Genomic DNA, 21,340 nt, shown 5'->3' with positions numbered 1-21,340 from the left:
TTGAAAACTTTCATCACTGAAGGAATCTGTTAAGAGATGCTGTGGCCTCATCTAGATAAGCAGTCCACAAAGCCTTGCTGTTATCTTCTGCACCAAGTATGAAGGAACCATGTCTGGTGCAGGAGTGTTCTTGCAAGGAATACCACTAGCTGCAAGGTGGAACATATTCACATGTAGTATTATTGAAATGCCACCTGGGATTTAGGAGGGACCAGTCAAGTCAGGTTCCAGTAAAAAACGAAGTTTAGTAGTAAGACTTACCTTTGGTTTTGTGGATGAGGTGTTTTGAAGAGTGGCAGAGGAGTGCCACATAACTTTCTTCAGATGACCCCAAAAAGTCTGGCAGTATGGAGAGTGTGGTGACAGTACTATTACGTGCTCATCTTTGCACACTCCTTTTTATTGGAACATTGGCTCTTTTTTTATTTTCTAAATAAGGCAGCACGGTTGCTTCGGCAAAGCATATGAAATAAGCAGAGGATGCAAGCGAACTCTGAAAATAATTGGCAGGTGTAGAGAAACAAAATCTGTAGGAGGGGCAAGGTGCAGGCGAGCTGGTTTATGTCCAACATCCTGTGAAATAACCTGACACCGTGGTCAAAAGCAGGCGAAGTATCCACACGGACAGGGTCTCCAACACAGCTGGGAGATTTATTCCACACAGCACACGTATATATACATTGTTAACAAATACAAAAGAATAACATACTCCCAAGGCCATTTTGTTCGGGGTGTGCAATTGTTGCCTCTGATGTCATTTCCAATACCAATTCTCCGCTTGTTTCACACAGATTGCATACCCTGATGCATCTAGTAAGTTGAAACTATAAACCTGGTTTTATTTAGTTTTTGTTATGCCCATATGCAGGCTGTGTGGAATAAATTGGTCAACCATGTTTATGAATCATCCTTATCAGATTTCTCGTCCTTCGCCCCTTGTACTTCGGTCTCAGGTCCTTACTCTGTCAGGGTGGAAAGGAATTTTATACCAAGGTGGCCACACTTTTATTACAATGTTTTCTCTCAAAAGTGCGCTTTCGAAAGTGAAAACGACGCGAGGTAGGATTTCAGAACTGGGGCTGGTTAATGCGTTCATGTTTGCCTCATGTTGTCTCGTGATATGCTGGGAAGGGTTCCGTAAGCACCGACATATACTGCCTTTCTGTATTTGGAAGGGCTCTGTCTCAAAAAGTTACTTCGAGAACGTTCTGGCAAACTTAAAAGTGAAAATTCAGTTCCTTGGTGAAGCATCACAAAAAATGTCGAGACTCATTTCATAATACATATAACAGACTTTCCCCCCTGTATCACTCTTTGCACCTGCAGTCAACAAGAAAATCAAGTTTGGCAGTTTTTCTGTTTGTTTGCACTCAACTTCCTGGTTAAAGTGATTGCTTTACTTGGAAATTAACGTCTAGATTATTTCGTAACGTGCCACAAAATGTCAACAAAAAAAAGTGTGTTGCTAGCTATCTACCATCACAATCCATGTCTGCATTTGCTTCTTTTTTGCAATGTCATTTTTCCTGTTGCTTTTACATCAACAGTGTGTGTGGCTATTTGATGAGGTTTGTAAGAGGTTGGGAGGTAAACCTTAAAATATATCAACCTTTCAGATGCTGCTCTTGTGCAAGTCCTTTTGTCATTGCTGCTGCCAAATGCACACCCAATTCATTGCTAAATTGAAAACAAACAGTTCCTTTTTTCAGTGTGTGGGACCCAAGAGAAAATGACATTAACATATTAGAATTCAACTCATTGGTGGTGTAACTGGGCAAATTCTGGCTACATTTGTTGTAATATTTTTTTACAGTCTCATTCTTCTCATTGATCAAGAGAGTATTTTGCACATTTTATTCCCCAATCATTCTCCCTCATCAAAAACATTTTCCCTCAGTTTATTAAAAAAAAAATCGCTGTTAATGCTTGTCCATTATAGACACCTTTTAGCTCCTGGTGCCAACAACCATGCAATCTGTATACGGCACTAGTGCTCCCGATTACACGCCTTCGGTGCTTCAAGTTAACTTCATAGTCATGCAGGACAAATATATAAAGTTGGTGATCTAGCATTGATACTGCTTGTAGCGTTTGATGTTTTGGAGGCACTCAGTAGGATTTGCTTGTGGGCCTTTCATGAATTATGTGGTTTGTAGAGTCACGCAGAAACTAAATAGCTCCAAGCGAGCGGGCATTCTCCCCCTTCAATCATACCACGCTGGGAACACGCAGATAGTAACAGCAGTTTCTTTGCGTTGATGGGCTCCCTCCTGTCTGCTTCACGTGGATGAGTCCTGACATCGGCACTAGTACGAAGGAATACTGCCAGGATAGCGCTCCTCAGAAAAAAACGCTCGCTCGCTTGGAGATTTTTAGTTTCTGCGTGACTGCACATGATTAACTGAAGGAAATACCAATATGGGCTTTGCCCAAAGTATTCATATCGCTATTTGGCTTTCACAAGCACACACTTGGTTTGCTATCTTGGGTGAGTATTCATGGTAATCTGGCTTGCAATGCTTGTTTTGCAGGTGAAACTTAGTCAAGTTGGAAACGATTATGGTTGAAATATTCCCCCAGTGGTTGATGCGTGATCGAGTGAGTGAACTGTTCAACAAAATTTTAAAAGAAGCTGTTTACAAAGTATAACATTTTGGTAAGTCACTTGCTTTTCCAATATTTCAAATGTTTTTGAATGTAGCCTGTTACCATAACAGCCTTTTCTCTAAATCGTTTGCCAATTTTGAAGTGCAAAACAACCTAGTAACCAGCTTAGGCCATAATATAACAATGTCATGAATATAATTAACTGTTTGTTGGTAAGATTAATTTTTTGCAGAAACCACTACATACCTTTGCGTCTAATTTTTTTTAGCAATATTTTGACATTGTTTTTTGCGTAGACCAAACATTTGGCACCAAGTCAGCTATGTTTTAAATCTCGCCTCTCGAGCATGCAATGAGTTCACTGCATCAAACTATAGAGGCTGTGGGCTGCTTAGCTCAAAGAGGCAGATAATGGTCCAGGTAGCTAAAACCGCTGCTGCTCCTTCTCTATAGGATTATGAAAAATGGGTTTACTCTGGCAACATGACATGCTACCCACATTTGTACACTGTACGACACTGTTAGCACAAACACAACATTGGTGCTTTTTCACATTTTACTTTGAAAGGGTACTGGCAGGCACCAAATTTTTACTCCTTAGGTTAGCTCCCCAACTGAGCACCTCCCACCATTTTGATGACAGTCTTTTCGTTATAAGAGTGAAAAAAAAAAAGAACTAGTGAGTGCTTGTTCACGCTAACAGTGCCGTGCTATGTATTTATGTGTTCATGTCATTAAGATGTGGTCTGGAGAGCTATTGAAATATTTTTGTGAAAGCTAACTTTTAAACTACAGTAATACTTGTCTGAGAACTCTTAGCTTATTAAGTCATGTCTATAGTGCTACGAGAGGGAACATTGTGTGGTGACTTGTACATCCAAACTGCAAGTTCATTAGATCAAGAAGAGACCATACTATAGTGTCTAGGTCTGTACCTGATTTAGACCAACAGAGGACTCTGGGAATGATTAGGCTGGAAGGATACTGCCCTCTTGTTGGAAGCAATTTATACATTCAGCTTCATAGAGCTCCAGACAGATGCAGATGACTTGTGCTTCAGCTTTCTCACCAATATTGAGCTGCTGAAGAGTGTTAATAGTTTATCTACAAGGCTAAGTCAGCAGCTGACGGTGTGCTGTCTCTAGAGCAGCTAATCTGAGTTTATTTGCTCCCCACGTGTTGCGACCTGTTGTCTGCTGAACCATGTATGCCTCTATAGACCTTTTTCACAAGGGCGCCGCTATCTTGAAATATTGTCACTTCCAGTATGGGCGAAAACATTGCTTTGCTGTCGCCACGCCAATAGAATGCATTAAGGATATAAGCGTAACCATCACCTATTCTAGTTTTGTCTCCCCTCTATTTTTTTACTATTTGCAGATTGAAATGTTTTAATATTTTTTTGTTGCCCATATCGGATATGCCTACTTGGCGGTCTGGGGCATGCGAAAAAGGTCTATATTCTAAACATAGCTTAAGTTTTGACTCATGGAATAGAAAGCAGAAGTTTTTAAGGGACATTCCAAAGAGAAAACAAATCTGGACATATTTGAAGTTTAAGCTTGGGTGCATTTGGTCGATTGTTTGCAATTTGCAAACATTTTATTGTTCTTGCACCACATTTAGAGTTGAGCTTTTAACCTGCACTCTTGCAGCCACAGAATTTGAGGTTGCAATTGCAAGTGTCTACAAAGGAAATAGAAATGGGGCTTAAGGAGTTGAACATACTCTGAAGAGTTGAGTTCCTCCTCTTTTCAGAATATATCTATGCAGGACCAGGAATTTTCAGTTGACCTCACATGGTGCATCATGGTTCGCAGTAGCAATATTTTTTTAGCGACAACAAAAGACATTCTAAGACTCTATGCATATAGCACATAGCACACATATGGGATTGAAGACTGAAATGGAAAGCCACTCCATGACCCTGAGTAATAAACTTGAGGCAAATGGCTTCTTTCCTAAGGTCGATGCATTCGACCCTCACTTTTTTAAACCCTTGTAACAAGTTTGAAGGAAAGCTTTGCATTAGACATGTTGCTTTAAGAATTCTCAGAAAAAAAAGAAACCTTTTGTTAAACAAATTATATATGCCTCGCATTTATTTACTTTAGCCTCAATTCCTTTGTGTGTGTCAGGGTTGAAGTTACGAGAACAGACAACTAGGGAAGCCTGAACTTGCCTGCACAAATGTTCTGGGTGTAGTTTCCGAGTGGCAATGGTTTGCAAAACAAATAGCATGGAGTGGCTTTTGGAGGTGTGTATAGAACCATGACTACTAAAGTGAGTAGGGTATTGGTGAAAAGTTGACAGCAGTCTCTTGGCCTAGTGGCAGAGAAAATGCACAGCTCAATAGGGAGCATTAGTTTGCAATGAAATCTTTGCGTCCCGTGGTACTTAATCGGTGCTCCGGCACAGACCGTGGCCGAATTTTCAGCCATCTGTGGTTGTGTGTTCAGTTGTGGAGAGGGGTGAATAGAATTGGGGCCTGCTTTCACATGAAGCAGCAGCGGTTTTGGACTTTCTGGAACCCCCAAAAGCTGTGCAGCATCAGGGTGGTGCTTTTACATACAATTCAGTTGCTAACTGGACTAGTTTGAGCCAGAGTGAGCACTAGAACTGGCACACATTGACTGAGTGCACAAAACATTTATATGTTAAAAATGCAGGATGGATTTTGAATTGTTCAGAATGATGTGATCAAAATATATTGTGTTTGGAGTTGTGTACTTGGATAGGTCAAGCTAACTGCTCACGAGCAGTGTCCGCTTTTACCAGCTGTAGTTTATAAATGAACTCGTATAAACAGAAGCCTTTCTATGAGGTGCACCTTCTATGAGAGCTTCAAGTTTGCCTGTTGCTTTTGTATCATTCTGTACTTGAGGCTTTCTGCATCAATATTTGGTATTTTGCAATTGCAGCATATTCATTGATATTGAGCAGCAGTGTTGATTGATGTGTTAGGCACTGAGCAGCATCTTTTTGGTTCACACTTTTACTGTATCATTCTCTACTTGAGGCTTTCTGCCATCAATATTGGGTATTTCACAATTGCAGCATGTTCACTGATATTGAGCAGCAGTGTTAATTGATGTGTTAGGCACTGAGCAGCATCTTTTTGGTTCACACTTTTACCCTCTTAAAACCATTTTTTTTACTCTTCTAGTGTAATGCTTCAATGATTCCCTGTTGACTTAACGTTTAGGTATATTATTTAATCCTCACATTTTATAAAGGCTCCTTTTCTGAAGACTGGACAAGTTGGCCCTTGGTAACCATTTTTTGGCTGCCCAGCAAACTTGACACTAACCCTAAATGCCCTGAAGAAAACTAAGGTATGTAGCCTAAAGATACTTTGTGTTGTCTCAGATCTGATTTATGGTTTCCAGCAACTTCTTTAAGGAAGGGAGGTAAAGCACTGAATGATCAAGCATCAATTAGAAACGGAGCTGTAGTTTGTGATAGTTTACAAGCTGGGGATGGTTAGTAGAATACCTTTACATAATCTACACTTTCCTACGGTGCTTCCGTAGAAAACTACAGAAACTGGTTGAAATTTCATGTGGCAAGAGTGTCGACTCCCAAAATAAAAAGTCGTCAACATATAACATGGTGCGAAAAATGCTGTTCAACTGGAGTCTCGATTGCTACAGTGTCCAGCAATACAGGGAGCCAGCTACCATAATCCCCGCCAAGGAACATAACGGTTGCCTCCGAAGAGAGCGAGAGAGTTCTGTGTGGGGGAGTTCAACAAATTGGAAAAATGGGGAGAATGGAAGGTGGGGTGGAGGTGGGGGAGGGCATGGAGAGACATGGGGTTACGGCACATGCTTACCCCATCTCTTGTCTCCCCCATCGTTCTGGGAACACCCAAAAGGTGGGCGAAGTGGGAATTCGGTGATGGAGTCTATGGTGTTGAGAAGTGGAATTGTTATAGATGGAAGATTAGCATCGAACGTCCCAACTCCAGTTCGGGGAAAAGGGACTCTTCGCAATATAGGCACCATGATTTCCGCTAGTCAACATCCACCTCATGACATGATGAAATGTCTTGGATCCCACCCTCCCCTTTTGTGGGCAGACGAATGTTGCCACACTTGGCAACCCCTCATTTTCAAGAGAGGCCTTTTTTGTTTGCCTTTCCTCATCTCCTGTCCGCTATCCTTCTCAGTTAATGGATCTTGGGAAATAATTTTTAAGTCCAAATCCTTGGCATGTTCGAATATATTCCTGTCCACATAAACCCGTGGACGTTATTGGTTTGAAATAGAAGCTAGCTTTGTTTTCACCAACCATGGGCGTACTTAAACCGAAACTAACCAGTGCCAACTTAGTATTAGGGCTTGTTCCCGAGGTAATATATTGACAAAGGAGGTTGGTTAACGTATCCCATAGTTAAGTGCTATTTCCGTAAATTTCAATATGATACTATAATGAGACAGTGCATGAGATGCTTGCTGAATGGCAGAAACCAGGGCGCCATGTTGGCTTCCTCTGGGACCGAGCTTGTTGTCGTTGTTTCCGTTGTGTGTATATGTAAACAGGCAGAGAGTAATTAGTACTCCTAGTAAAGTAACACTCGCGCTGCACACAGGAGTGTCCACGCGCACACCACAGTGTCAGTTCTAAAATGAAGGTTCACAGCAGAGTCCACAGTTGTGACACTTTGAGTCCGACGGTGCCATTGCTTAGCGTTTGGAGTCAATGGGTTAAGTCCACGTGAAAGGCTACATGTAGACGGCGACGTTTCAGTGTCCAACTCGCTGCGTTCGAAAAAAGTCCTAAGCGGTGCTCACAGTGAGCTCTTCTGGGTGGCTGCTCTGACGTCTGATCGCTTTCGGTTTATAGATCGCATGGGCCCCATGGCCACAGCTATTTCTTTTTGTTGTTGAGTTTGTGGAGAACTGGAACGAGTGCTGTTGCTACATGAGTTAAAAAGGATTCCCAAGACTTTGAGCAGTGTTTATAACGAGGCAGTGCAAACTGACATCTCCTGCCTTCGAGGTCCATTCGAAAGTCGAGCCGCAAAACCTCGAGGGACGAGCGGATCATGCCTGCTGGCCAGCGTGTTTCTTGCGTCTCGCAAGGAAAGATCAGCCCGGAGGGAACACCTTTTAAAAAATATCATTTCGTGGTGCCGTGAGCTCCAGCTTTCCAGAGAAAAACACTCCTCACCTTCCTCTTCCACAAGGACGCCAGAGGACGGGGGCTACGGCCCCGCGCTGTCCCAGAAGGTCTCACTGCGAGGTTCCCGAGTGAAATGGCGCGCCTAACTCCGACGCACGTGTTCCCGCAGGCTGCGTGCGTAGCGTGCCGTAAAAGAACACGCACGCCATTCCGAGGTCCTCTAGTTTTGAGCAAGATGGCGAGGCGTTTGTTGGTCGTCTTCGCGTGGGATCCCGACGCAGCACGCGTCGTCGTTTGGCGGTGGGCGCGTGGGTGGGCGCGGCTCAGCGGTAGATGTCCACCCGTGGCGTCGGGTGGGCCTTGTGAGGCGGCGGCGGCGGGGGCGGGATCGGAGGCGTGACGCTGTCGCTACGCAGGCTGTGCAGGTCGCCGTGCTGCGGACACGAGCGCTACGCCTCCGTTGCCGGCGACAGCGGCCGCCCGTTGGGGTGCTTGCGGAACACGCTCAGGTCCACCTGCGTTCGTAGTGCGTGCCCACGTGCGTCAGTTGCTGTGCTGGGCAGGTCGCCCCTCCAGAAAGAACAACTGCGCACAAGTTGGGCTAATCAAAGAGCCCTTGATTTTCCCAACTTAAGGGCAAAGCAAAAAAACAAAAAAAAACAACAAAAACCTCGCTTCCGAGAACTCAAAATAAAGGTTGTATTAACTGGAAGCACATCCGACTAGACTCTCTCCTCCCCCCTCTTTATTTTTATAAATCTAGGCATGTGAATTTTTTTTTTTTTTTCGACAGAAATAGCGGAGAAGCCAAGTCCTGCAATTCTCCAAGTTGGCTTCGCAACTCAACAGGCATGTACTACGGTGAAACCAACCGCGCTTCGCAGGTTATAGCACTCCTCACCAAACTTGTTCCGTGTTTCGATTTACCCTTTCTAACACTTACTACTGTTCTCCGTTTCACCATACATGTTAGCGAAGCCGATGCTGCGAGCACGATGCTGCAAGCACGGGCATTGAATAACGCTTTTATTTTACGAGCGCGCGTGCGTAGCAGGGGCGCTTGTGAGTCGTACTCCGTTTCACTTGTGAACCAGGGTACAGTACTGTCGAGACCGTTTCTCATGAAGTCAAAGGGAATCGGAAATCACTTCTCTATATCCGCTATTTCGTTATAACAGACTTCGGTTATAACGAAGTGGAAAAGACAATGCGAAATTGTGATCGCTTCGCTGTAGCCGCTATTTCGTTATAAACGACTTCGTTATAACCGGTCTCGACAGTACTGTACGAAAGATTCAATACGTGCATTTAACCTAAGGTAATGAGCAGAGATACATAGCAACTGATTAAAGAATAACTACTCAACTCTCTTAGAACTAGCTATATCAGTATACGGTAGCAAATACTCAAATGAAGTAATTTTGGCCTAGTTCCAGACGGTCTGGAACTGAAAAAATAAACAAACTAAAGTGTGCGTTTTACTTCCGCTAGCGGAAGATACAACAACAACGTTCCTTCGTTCCTCCTCAGTGAAACGAGTGTTTGTTGGAACGCCGTTCCGTACACAGCGACCACAAGGTTCGCCAGACCCAAGAGCTAACACGTGAAGCCTCTTCAAACAATGGCGTGTTCATAATAAATGGTGCGGCAAGAGCTCTAGTCCTCGCGCAACCGCCTGTTTCAGCTAAAGCGTGAGGACTTCAACTCGCAGGAGTCGTGCGGTCTCGTGGGCGCAAGCGCATAAAAACGAAAATAAAAAAATGTCCCCGAAAAAAAAAAAAAAAAGTGCACAGTTTTTTTTAATTGCAAAAATAAGCTGCGCATTGCCGAGCGCTCAGTGTCCGTCCAAATGTTGAGCTAATGGTCCGGACCAGATGTCAAAGTTTCAGAGCTAACCGCTGTATTATTGAAAAAAAAAAAAAAAAAAAAAAATTATAAGTGATTTTTGAAAATTTTCAATGGGAAAATGGTGGCTGATGCGGCAAGGTACGTGGGCGCAGATTAGCACACCCACGCTTCACTTATTTACAAATGACAGGTGAGCAGACACGTGCACCGTGCACGTGAAGATAACTTTGGCAGGCTTCTACTCGCTTGTACTTGTATACGTGCTCTCCCACGGGAGGCACTCACTTGATCGAATGACGTTTTAGCGAACGCCCACGTTTCATCGAATGACACTTTAGCGAATAGTCGGACGCCGCGAAGCGGCGTTTTCGGGTGGGCCAAATGAGTTCATATTTTTGTAATGAGTTGCCGCAGACTGTCGCCGCGAAGCGGCGTAAAGCGCAGCGCGACGGATGGGTTAACGCGCGCCCCCGTTATTCGCTAAAACGATCATTCGCTCAAATGTCGCCGTTCGCTAAAATGTCATTCGCTCTTGTGATATGGACCCCGCGTTTTTACGAAATGTTTCGAGGCAAATGGATGATATATTTAGATTCAGTTCGTGCATACGATGCATTTCGCAGACATGGCCGACATTGCGAGACGCTCCGTTTTCGCTTCATGCGGGATCCCACGTGCGTCTAAATGGAAATGGTGTAGAAAAGAACATCTCGTACGATCGAGCCTACGTCCATGAGTGTTTGTAAAGGTTGTTCGGCCTCGGGTGAATCGAGGGAAAATGGGCTAATGCTATGCTGAATATGAAAAGTTTGTAAGGAATACAAATACAGAGGCAAATAGTGTAATTTCAGTTGTGCTGTGCGCTATGGAGCCTCACCAGTGACGTCGGAACAAGGAAATGATCGCCGATCGCCAATCCCCTCCCAACATTAAAAAATATTGTAAACAATACGGAGGAGGGGAAAAAAAAAAAATCTGCGAACGCTGGAGGGACTCGCTTCCCATCCAGCGTTCACTCTGTTAAAGTGGAAAGAGCGAAGGGCTTTGTGGAAGGGCCTTGTACTACAATCCCGTCGCCGACTAAAGTATTTTAGGGCATGTTTTCTTACAACAGGTGAATGAAACGGTACGTTCGTTAGTTGTGAGGCCGCTAGTTCTGGCGGCCCGAGCCGTCGGCCGACGAGAGAGCGTGCCAGATGACAACTTCCACCACCAGAGGACGCTAGCTGTTCGACCCCGGCTTTGTTGTCAGAGGCACAGGGGCGAGAGCGAACGGAAGCTGTTAGAAAGGGGAAGAGGGAGACATTGCCTTTTTTTTTGGGACTCTCTTCAAAATTCGTGCAAAATGGGTCCTTTTTTGCCCCTCCCGCCCGTGGCTTCCAAGTCTTTCACCGTTGGCTTCCACAGCGCAGCGCGAAACTTCCGCGACAGGGTATTCGCAATTCCAAGGTAGGTGACTCCACCAAGCGGAAAAGACGAGAAGGAGAGAGGCCGAGAAGTGGCGCTGCCGGGTGGTCGAAATGTGAAACGGAGGAAAGGAAATCGAGTGGCGATCAGAACGCCTCGCGGTTCAAGCTCTAGGCTTCAAAAATGCTCTTTTTTTTTTTTTTTTTTTTTTTTCCTGTCAAATTGTGGCGGCGGGCAGTGCAATTTACACCCCTGCTAGTTTGAACAAAAGAAGACCCTCGTTGTGCAATTCGTGGGTATTCTTTCTGTTCCCTTCAAACTTTTCTTAAAATTAACAAAAAAAAAAAAAAAAGTTCAAAGCGGATGAGCGCAAAATTAATCAGTGCTTGCATAACACGTGCTTCGGGCACACTTCCTTTCCATTGCAAGCCACTGTTTTATGGATTCCATGTGGATATATTTCCGCTACTGCAGTGGCGCCAGAACAAGGGGGGGGGGGGGGGGGGGGGTCACCTTTCAGAAATTTTATATATTTCTATGAAACATCTGTCCAACACTTTCGGGGCACTTGCGTTACTGATTACACGTAAAAAAAAAACGCCCCCCCCCCCCCCAAAAAAAAAAAAAGAAAAAGAAACGAGCTTTTTAGAGTCTTTAATCAATACGAATGCATGCAGGTGTGTCCCAAATCCGCTTGCAACCACGCCCACAAGCAGCGCTACCGGAATGGTGATATATCTGCCATGGCCCTCATATATCATAATGAGATGTTCCTGCTTGCGAACGGAATCTAATGCGTTTGATTACATGCGCAACCACGCCCCCATGCAATGCTCGTCCAAATAAGATTGAATACGTGATCCGTGGATCCAATTTCGTTGGAAGTATTCGGGAGGTGGGGGCGACTAGAGTACCTGCATATGCACCCTTGCGACGGGAGGGGGATTTCCATCTTTCCTCAAACTGTTTAACCCACTTGCAGGTTAAGAAAATGCTCCTTCCTCCCCCCCCCCCCCCCCCCCCCCCCCCCCCGAACCGCTCCATTCTTTCCACCTTACCAGGGCGAACGCCGGAGAGGAGGCGACTCCCTCCTCACCTCGTGTTGCACTTGTGGACGTGATGGCACGGGTTTCACTCCACGTGCAGCCACGCCCACATACAATGGATGCGCGAATGTGAAGTATAATATGCCATGGGCCTCACAGATCTAAATGAAGTGTTTGTACTTGCGGACGTAATAGCACGCGAATGTGAAGTATAAAGGCCTGTTCACACATACAGCGGAGCACTAAGTCAGCGGCACGTGAGCGCCCGAAAGAGCGCTCATGTAGCGCTTCCTAGCAAATGACTTAGTTCGAATATAGCTTGCGATTAGAACTAGCGCCTTGTTAGCGCTTTAGTAGCGTCTTGTTAGCGCTTCAGTATATCGCCTTATTAGTGCTTCTTGTATCGCGGTTACTGCTGCGGATTAGCGTGTGCACTGCGGTTCCGGTCCCTGTGGTTGAGTGTGCATCAGCAGAACCATGGCGGAGATGTGGGACGTTGAAATAAACGCCACATATGCGCTTTCATACGCAATTAGTGCATACGTGTGTGGACGGCTTAACGCCCAGAATAACCTTTGGGTGCGCGAAATCTTTCGCCACCCGAGATACCGACGGGTATCCGGCGAACCTTGTTCCCAGGCTGAGGGATCGAGACACAGAGCTCTTTCGAAGGTGATTATTTTTTAACTGCGTTTCCTTGAAACCAGGGTCACGCATATCGAATAGGAAGCGATGAGGTCGTACCCAATCAATTACTCGCTCAAAGTCTCTGACTCTGGATCGCCTGCCCGACCGTTTGCTTGGAGAGCGGCTCCTTCACCTCCTCCTTTACCGCAAAAAAAAAAAAAAAAAAAAAAAAAAAAAAAAAAAAAAAACGGAATTGCCGTGCACGCGTTTCGGAGCAGCAAGCTCGGCATAAGGAGCGTAAGCGCGCTTACACTGCGCTGCTGAAACGCTAACCGAGCGCTGCTGAAGCGCTAACCGAGCGCTACGTCACGCGCAAGTCGGTGCCCCATGATGGCCGCTTCAGCGCTCATGAGGCGCTAACTTAGCGCTCCACTGTATGTGTGAACCGGCCTTAATATGCCACCTGCCTCACCGATTCAAATGAGGTGTTTGCACTTGCGCACGTGATGGCACGCGTTTGAGTTCACGTGCGACCACGCCCACATAAATGCGTTCGCGAATGTTAATTACAGATCCAAATGAGATGTTTGCACTTGCGGACGTGATGGCCCCCGTTTGAGTTCCATGTGCGACCACACCCACATAAATGCGTTCGAAAATGTTAATTAGAGATCCAAATGAGATGTTTGTACTTGCGGACGTGATGGCACGCGTTTGAGTTCACGTGCGACTTCGTCCACAAAAGTGCGTTCGCGAATGTGAACTACAGATCCAAGTGAGGTGTTTGTACTTGCGGACGTGATGGCATGGGTTTGAGTTCCACGTGCTACCACGCCCACATAAATGCGTTCGCGAATGTGAACTACAGATCCAAATGAGGTGTTTGCACTTGCGGACGGGATGGCACGCGTTTGAGTTCACGTGCGACCACGCCCACATAAATGCGTTCGCAAATGTTAGAGATCCGAATGAGATGTTTGCACTTGCGGACGTGGTGGCACGCGTTTGAGTTCACGTGCGACCACGCCCACAAAAGTGCGTTCGCGAATGTGAACTACAGATCCAAATGAGGTGTTGGTACTTGCGGACGTGATGGCATGGGTTCGAGTTCACGTGCTACCACGCCCACATAAACCCGTTCGCGAATGTGAATTACAGATCCAAATGAGGTGTTTGCACTTGCGGACGTGATGGCACGCGTTTGAGTTCACGTGCGACCACGCCCACATAAATGCTTTCGCGAATGTGAACTACAGATCGAAATGAGGTGTTCGCACTTGCGGATGTGATGGTACGCGTTTGAGTTCACGTGCGACAACGCCCTCATAAATCTGTTTGCAAATGTTAATTAGAGATCTAAATGAGATGTTTGCACTTACGGACGCGATGGCACACTCTAAAAAAAGCCCATGTGTCTACTTTCCCGCACAACACTCGCAGAGCCATTGGCCGCAACTTAGGAGGCGGCTCAGCGAATGATGATGCCGAAACATAGGTTTAGACCAAAAAAAAACGCAGTCTGAGTTGTGACATTGAGGAATGCAAACGTGACGTTTTGCATTGCTTAATGTCACAACTCAGTCTGCGTTTTTTGTTCTAAACATATATTTCGGCATCGTCATTCGCTGAGCCGCGTCCGTAAGTTGCGGTGATTGGCTCTCCGAGTGTTGTGCGGGAAAGTAGATGCACGGACTTTTTTTAGAGTGCACGCGTTTAAGTTCCACATGCTAGCACGCCCACATACATGCGTTCGCGAATGTTAATTACAGATCCAAATGAGGTGTTTGCATTAGCAGGCGTAATTGCAGCCACGCCCACATAAATGCGTTCGCAAATGTTAATTACAGATCCAAATGAGATGTCTGCACTCGTGGACGTGATGGCAGGCGTTTGAGTTCACGTACGACCACGCCCACATAAATTCGTTCGCGAATGTGAACTTCAGATTCAAATAAGGTGTTTGCACTTACAGATGTGAAAGCATGCGTTTGAGTTCACATGCGAGCACTCCCACATAAATGCGTTCGCGAATGTTAATTACAAATCCAAATGAGGTGTTTGCATTTGCGGACGTGATTGCAGTCACGCCCACATAAATGCGTTCGCAAATGTTAATTACAGATCCAAATGAGATGTTTGCACTTGCGGACGTGATGGTCCGCGTTTGAGATCACGTGCGACCACGCCCACAAAGATGTGTTCGCAAATGTTATTAAAGATCCAAATGAGGTGTTTGCCCTTGCAGTCGTGATGGCACGCATTTGAGTTCACGTGCTGCCACGCCCACATAAATGCGTTCGCAAATGTTAATTACAGATCCAAATGAGATGTTTGCACTTGCGGACGTGATGGTCCGCGTTTGAGATCACGTGCGACCACGCCCACAAAGATGTGTTCGCAAATGTTATTAAAGATCCAAATGAGGTGTTTGCCCTTGCAGACGTGATGGCACGCATTTGAGTTCACGTGCTGCCACGCCCACATAAATGCGTTCGCAAATGTTAATTAGAGATCCAAATAAGATGTTTGCACTTGCAGACGTGACGGCACGCGTTTGAGTTCACGTGCTGCCACGCCCACATAAATGCGTTCGCAAATGTTAATTAGAGGTCCAAATGAGATGTTTGCACTTGCAGACGTGATTGCACGCGTTTGATTTCACATGCGACCACGCCCACATAGATGCCTTCGCGAATGTTAATTGCAGATGAAATGAGATGTTTGCACTCGCGGATGTGATGGCACGCGTTTGAGTTCACGTGCGACCACGCCCACATAAATGCGTTCGCAAATGTTAATTAGAGATCCAAATGAGATGTTTGCACTTGCAGACGTGATTGCACGCGTTTGATTTCACATGCGACCACGCCCACATAGATGCCTTCGCGGATGTTGATTGCAGATCAAATGAGATGCTTGCACTCGCGGACGTGATGGCACGCGTTTGAGTTCACGTGCGACCACGCCCACATAAATGCGTTCGCAAATGTCAACTACAGATCCAAATGAGGTGTCTGCACTTGCGGACGTGATGGCACGCGTTTGAGTTCACGTGCGACCACGCTCACATAAATGCGTTCGCAAATGTGAACTACAGATCCAAATGAGATGTTTGCACTCGCGGACGTGATGGCACGCGTTTGAGTTCACGTGCGACCACGCCCACATAAATGCGTTCACAAATGTTAATTAGAGATCCAAATGAGATGCTTGCACTTGCAGACGGGATTGCACGCATTGGAGTTCACATGCGACCTCGCCCACATAAATTCCTTCGCGAATGTTACTTGCAGATCCAAATGAGGTGTTTGCACTTGCGGACGTGATGGCACGCGTTTGAGTTCACGCGCTGCCACGCCCAAATAAATGCGTTCGCGAATGTGAAATACAGATCTAATTGAGGTGTTCGCACTTTCGGACGTGATGGCACGCGTTTGAGTTCACGTGCGACCACGCCTACATTAATACGTTCGCGAATGTGAACTACAGATCCAAATGAGATGTTTGCACTCGCGGACGTGATGGCACGCGTTTGAGTTCACGTGCGACCACGCCCACATAAATGCGTTCACAAATGTTAATTAGAGATCCAAATGAGATGCTTGCACTTGCAGACGGGATTGCACGCATTGGAGTTCACATGCGACCTCGCCCACATAAATTCCTTCGCGAATGTTACTTGCAGATCCAAATGAGGTGTTTGCACTTGCGGACGTGATGGCACGCGTTTGAGTTCACGCGCTGCCACGCCCAAATAAATGCGTTCGCGAATGTGAAATACAGATCTAATTGAGGTGTTCGCACTTTCGGACGTGATGGCACGCGTTTGAGTTCACGTGCGACCACGCCTACATTAATACGTTCGCGAATGTGAACTACAGATCCAAATGAGGTGTTTGCACTTACGGACTTGATGGCACGCGTTTGGTTCACTCGCGACCACGCCTACATAAATGGAAGCGCTAATGTGAACTATTACATACCATCGGTCTCACAGATCCAAATGAGGTGTTTGCAATCGCGGACGTAGTTGCGCGCGTTTGAGTCTACGTGCGACCATGCCCCAATGCTTTTCTGAAATATGAACTAATACCTGCCGCCTTCATATATCCAAGTGAGCTGTTTGCACTTGCGGACGTAGTGACACATGTTCAGTCTACATGCGACCCTGTCCATATGCAATGCGTTTTTGAAATATGAAATAGTACCTTGCATCGCCTTCAGATATCAAAATGAGGTGTTTGCACTTGCGGACGTGGTGGCACGCGTTTGAGTCCACGTGCGACCACGTTTACATAAATGGAAGCGCTAATGTGAACTATAACATACCATCGGTCTCACAGATCCAAATGAGGTGTTTGCACTTGCAGACGTAGTGGCGCGCGTTTGAGTCTACGTGCGACCATGCTGCCCCGATGCTTTTCTGAAATATAAACTAATACCTGCCGAATTCATTTATCCAACTGAAGTGTTTGTACTTGCGGACGTAGTGGCACGCGTTGAGTCTACGTGCGACCCTGTCCCCATGCACTGTTTTTTGAAATATGAAATAATACCTGGCATCGCCTTCACATATCAAAATGAGGTGTTGGCACTTGCGAAATGAATGACTCGCGTTTGGGATCACGTGCGACCTATGCCAGATGCAATATGTGCGCGATGATGACCTAACATACGACATTGCTCTTCCCTTGGCGACTCCAGCGAAATCGACGGCGCCAAGAGGCTATAGGACAGAAAGCTGTGGCGGCAGGTTCGCTGTCCAGCATTCCCTTACGAATCAGATATTCACAGCGCCTGGCGGTCAAGAGACAAAGCCGAGGAAGTCTGTTAGAAAACACACGACGAAAATCGCCAATATTCAAATGAGGCATTTGCACGTGTAAACATATTGCAGTCTTCACGCCGCCACACCCCCGCAGAAGCCTTTTGCAAATGTGATCTCATATCTGTCATAGCCTTCAAATCAGTGTTGCCACACTGCCACTTCGGTTTTTCCCTCGTCGAGTCGCGAAAATTACCTTTTTTCCCCACAACACCATTTTAGATGCAAAAGTCGTTTTTAAGATACGCATGACGCCAAGTATATTTAAGTGCAGCAACACCTCCCGTATGTTTTTGTTTTGTAGAAGTTTGCATCGCATAAATTAGAAAATGTAGAAGTTGACATTCGGCAAACTGGTCTCCCTTCCCGAACCAGGGGAACTAAATGAAGGCAAGCGGGCCATTAACTACACTAAACTAAAATCGCCTGCTCGTTTTCGTGTTGTGAAAGGGACCGCACCCACTGTGCAATCTATGATCTATCGCACTGACAGAACTTGTGTCTGTAGCTAGCGGTGAAGAAAGCGCACAACCCGGCAGTACTGTACCGGCAGGCCTGCAGCACACAGATGATGCAAGTCGTGATGAATTAGATTGGCCCTTCAAAACAGAAAACTGTCTGAGTAGCTAGTGCCACTTCCTTTCTCTTGTTCGATGTAAATAAGAAAATTACGAAATTTTGGTTCAGTTCTTTGTTAAAAAAATATTTCCCACGTTTTCTATGTGTTTAAATTCTGGTTTCCCCCTTTCCCTAGCTGTCATGCTTTTTCCACAATGTGGGGAATTTCCCACGATTCGGCAACACTGCTTCAAATGATGTTTCCACTTGCGAACGAGATGACACGCGTTTAAGTCCAGATGCGACCGCGCCCGCATACAATTTTTGTTTGGTTTAAATGTGAACCACACTAAAGGCTAGGAGACACAAAAAAAGTGCAAGGTCACCACCGCCTACTCTTGATTATATTACTTGGCGATTACAATCGCACAAAAAGATGACCAACGCTGTGACATCGCGATATCGCCGCCTCGCTTGGCCCTAGCGGCTCGTCCAGTCGTTTACGCTCTAACTTATGGTGAGGAGGAGTGTACTATCCGCCGTCACTCTCATGTATACTGTTCAGGTGCTTGCACTTGCGAGTGGGATGGCACACGTTTAAGTTCATGTGCAGCCACGCCCACATGCAATACAGGGGCTCTAATCTGGACACTTGGCGAAAAAGTGGGCGAGGAACTCGAACGCCGTGATTGGCCAATGCCAAAATGAAGCGCGGCACCGGGCAATCACGGCCGCGGAATTCCTCGCCGACTTTTTCGCCAAAGTGTTCAAATTAGAGCCCCAAATGTAAGTGCGAACTAATATTTGAAATTGATCTCATGCTTGGTTCACATGATGCGATTTTACCTGTGATTTCGCAGTTGCGACGTCCCTCGTGCGGCGAAAATTTCGCGCTGGAAGCTGGGGTTTTTAACGTCGCAACTGCGAAATTGCAGTTAAAATCGTAGCCTGTGAATCGAACATTACATCACACGTTCTAATGAGGTGTTTCAACCTGCGAACGGGATTTGAAAGGGGGGAATTTACTTGCTGATCCAGCGTAGTGCACCTGGCTTGCGAATCGGATGACACAAGTTTGAGTCCCCGTGTGCTCACGCCCACATGCAAGACAGGTGCGAATGTGAACTCTGTCCATCATTTTCACATATCCACACGAGGTTTTTGCAACTGCGAACGGGATGGCACGGGTTCGAGTCCACGTGCGACCACGCCCGCTTGCAGCGCTTGCGCAAATGGGATATAATATCCGCTATCGCCCACACATATCCCAATGAAGCGTCTGTGCTTACAACGATATGGTACAAGATGACACGAGATGCGAAGTGCCTCTTAAGAAGTGCCTCTGTGTGCGAATGGGGGCGGCATCGATTAAGGCCTAGACGCAAAGAAAATTTACCAACCTCCGGCAAACAGGAAAGCCCAATAAGCGGCACCTCGGGGGTCATCGACCAGAACGGACCTCGAAAAACTAGAGACGCCCGCAGAGAGAAAGGCGAACAGTGAAAACCAGAGCCCCGTACACGGGGGACTCTGAGGTAATCCCAGGGAAGCCCATCCACACGGCCCTCGTATGCACGGACCTCGGGCACGTAGCAGCCGTTGTCGTCGTCTTCGGGTCGCAGCAGAATGGGTGCCGTGCCAGCCACGGGCGTGGCCTGGACCCCCGGGGGCAATGTTCCCGCCCGGCGGGCCCCGATCTCGGCCGCCTGGAGCGCGAGAGCGGCCTCGAGGTTCCCCGCGGACAGATCGAGGCCCACCTCGACCGAGGCCTCCTTGGAGCGGCGGAGCTTGTACTCGCGTTCCCGCCGCCGCCGCTCCTGGATCTTGTTGTGACACGTGATGCTGATGGAGGCGCACATGCCCACTACCAGCGCTGAGAACACCACCAGGATGACGATCATGTGCTTCGTCGACAGCACCACGCCCACGTTAGAGCCTGCAGAAACACGGTTTCGTGGTGTTAGGTTCTCGTCCTTTCCGGGGAGACGACACGCCGTCTGCGTTGCTGAGGTCGGCCACTCGCTTTCCCTTCTAGTAACGGGGGAAAGTTTCGCGGGTATACTATTTATGTTATTTATATACAACAGTGCGAACCTTTCGTTCAACCCAGGAGAGAATAAATAGTCACAAGAAACAAAACAAAAACACATTCACGAACTCAGACGGGTCGTCAGACTTGTGTAAGCTCCAGGGTCAACCCTGCACAATATTCTTCAAGCATGCATAGGTTAACTGAGATAACACTCGCGTAATCTTGAGTCAAACGACTTCATATCGGCGCAGCCGAAGGCTCTATTAGGTATAGAACGCTTACCTTAGTGCACGCACACGCAAAGGTCCGTGAAAACTAACGAACTTTCGCTCAGTAAACTACTCGGTGAGCTTTTGTCGCGTTCTGAAGCTCGCGGCCAACGGAGTGTCTCTTGCCACACGGGCGTCTGTGTAGAACAGTGATTCTGAACCATTGGTGGTTCGCGGACCCCTTGGGAATACGCGGAAATGATGGAGGACCCCATTCCAAGTGAGGGAAAGCTATATGTTAATTATGATAATGATTTAATAAATGCATATAACTAAGGTATATTGTGAAGTAGACTTCTCTCATTGACATACACACAAAAAATCTCACCCGAAAATATAAATGTCCCTTCGCAATCTATAAAAAAAAAAAAAATACAACTTTTATTGCCAGCATGACTGGTGAGGCAGCGCTTCGCGGACGAACCACTGGTGTAGAAGACAGACGTGCTGCTAAGTTTAAAACATACTCCCACAATGTTTGTAGTGCGTTCGAAGAATGGTACAGAGGTCCGGCAAATGAATTTGCTTAACGCAGTTGAGACCTGAATGGTCAACAGTGCCATGCGGAGAAGCAGCAGCTGCGCGGGGCAGTTGGGAATGAGGTTGGAACGGAACGCCACTGTTTCCTCCTGTTGAATTGAAGCAGTTCGTTCCATGGCTTAGCATGCCGGAGGCACCCCATGCGACATTTTATCGGCTGGTGGGATCGACTGCGTTGCAACCGCCTGGGACAGTGGCGCCATCTATTGGGGAGACTTGGAACATTTCCGATATGCGTATAGTTTACTCATCGTTTTTTCCCCGACGTGTTCCGAATAATTATACGGTATGAGCGACAATTCATTTGACATAGTGCGTAGATTTGGTATCGCAAATACTGCAAAACCTTCAGTCTAGTTATACGCAGATCAGAAGGGTTCCAGGGGTAGCTGATAGATGACGCCAGTGTGCCAGTTTGTTCCAGCCTTTATCGTGCGAAACGTTCTCAAGGGGC

The 21,340-nt window shown here is 46.5% G+C and overlaps 1 protein-coding gene across 1 annotated transcript in view; it reads right to left on the bottom strand.

Annotated features, from left to right (window-relative positions):
* Positions 1-382: 382 nt before the first annotated feature.
* The window catches only part of LOC8042552 (neuropilin and tolloid-like protein 2), a 263,775-nt gene continuing 242,817 nt past the window's right edge, over positions 383-21,340 (bottom strand). Inside the window, exons 8-9 of the mRNA XM_029988983.3 lie at positions 19,626-19,981; positions 383-8,249 (exon numbers count right to left, since the gene is read on the bottom strand). Of these exons, the coding sequence (XP_029844843.1) occupies positions 8,184-8,249; positions 19,626-19,981 (422 nt within the window). The 3' untranslated portion in view covers positions 383-8,183. The remainder of the gene's footprint in view (positions 8,250-19,625; positions 19,982-21,340) is intronic.

This window comes from Ixodes scapularis, unplaced genomic scaffold, assembly GCF_016920785.2.
Source record: "Ixodes scapularis isolate PalLabHiFi unplaced genomic scaffold, ASM1692078v2 PGA_scaffold9__187_contigs__length_104089568, whole genome shotgun sequence".
In the NCBI taxonomy this organism is placed as follows: Eukaryota; Metazoa; Arthropoda; class Arachnida; order Ixodida; family Ixodidae; genus Ixodes; species Ixodes scapularis.
The sequence above is the reverse complement of the archived record's forward strand: the minus strand, read 5'-3'. Positions and strand labels throughout refer to the sequence as shown.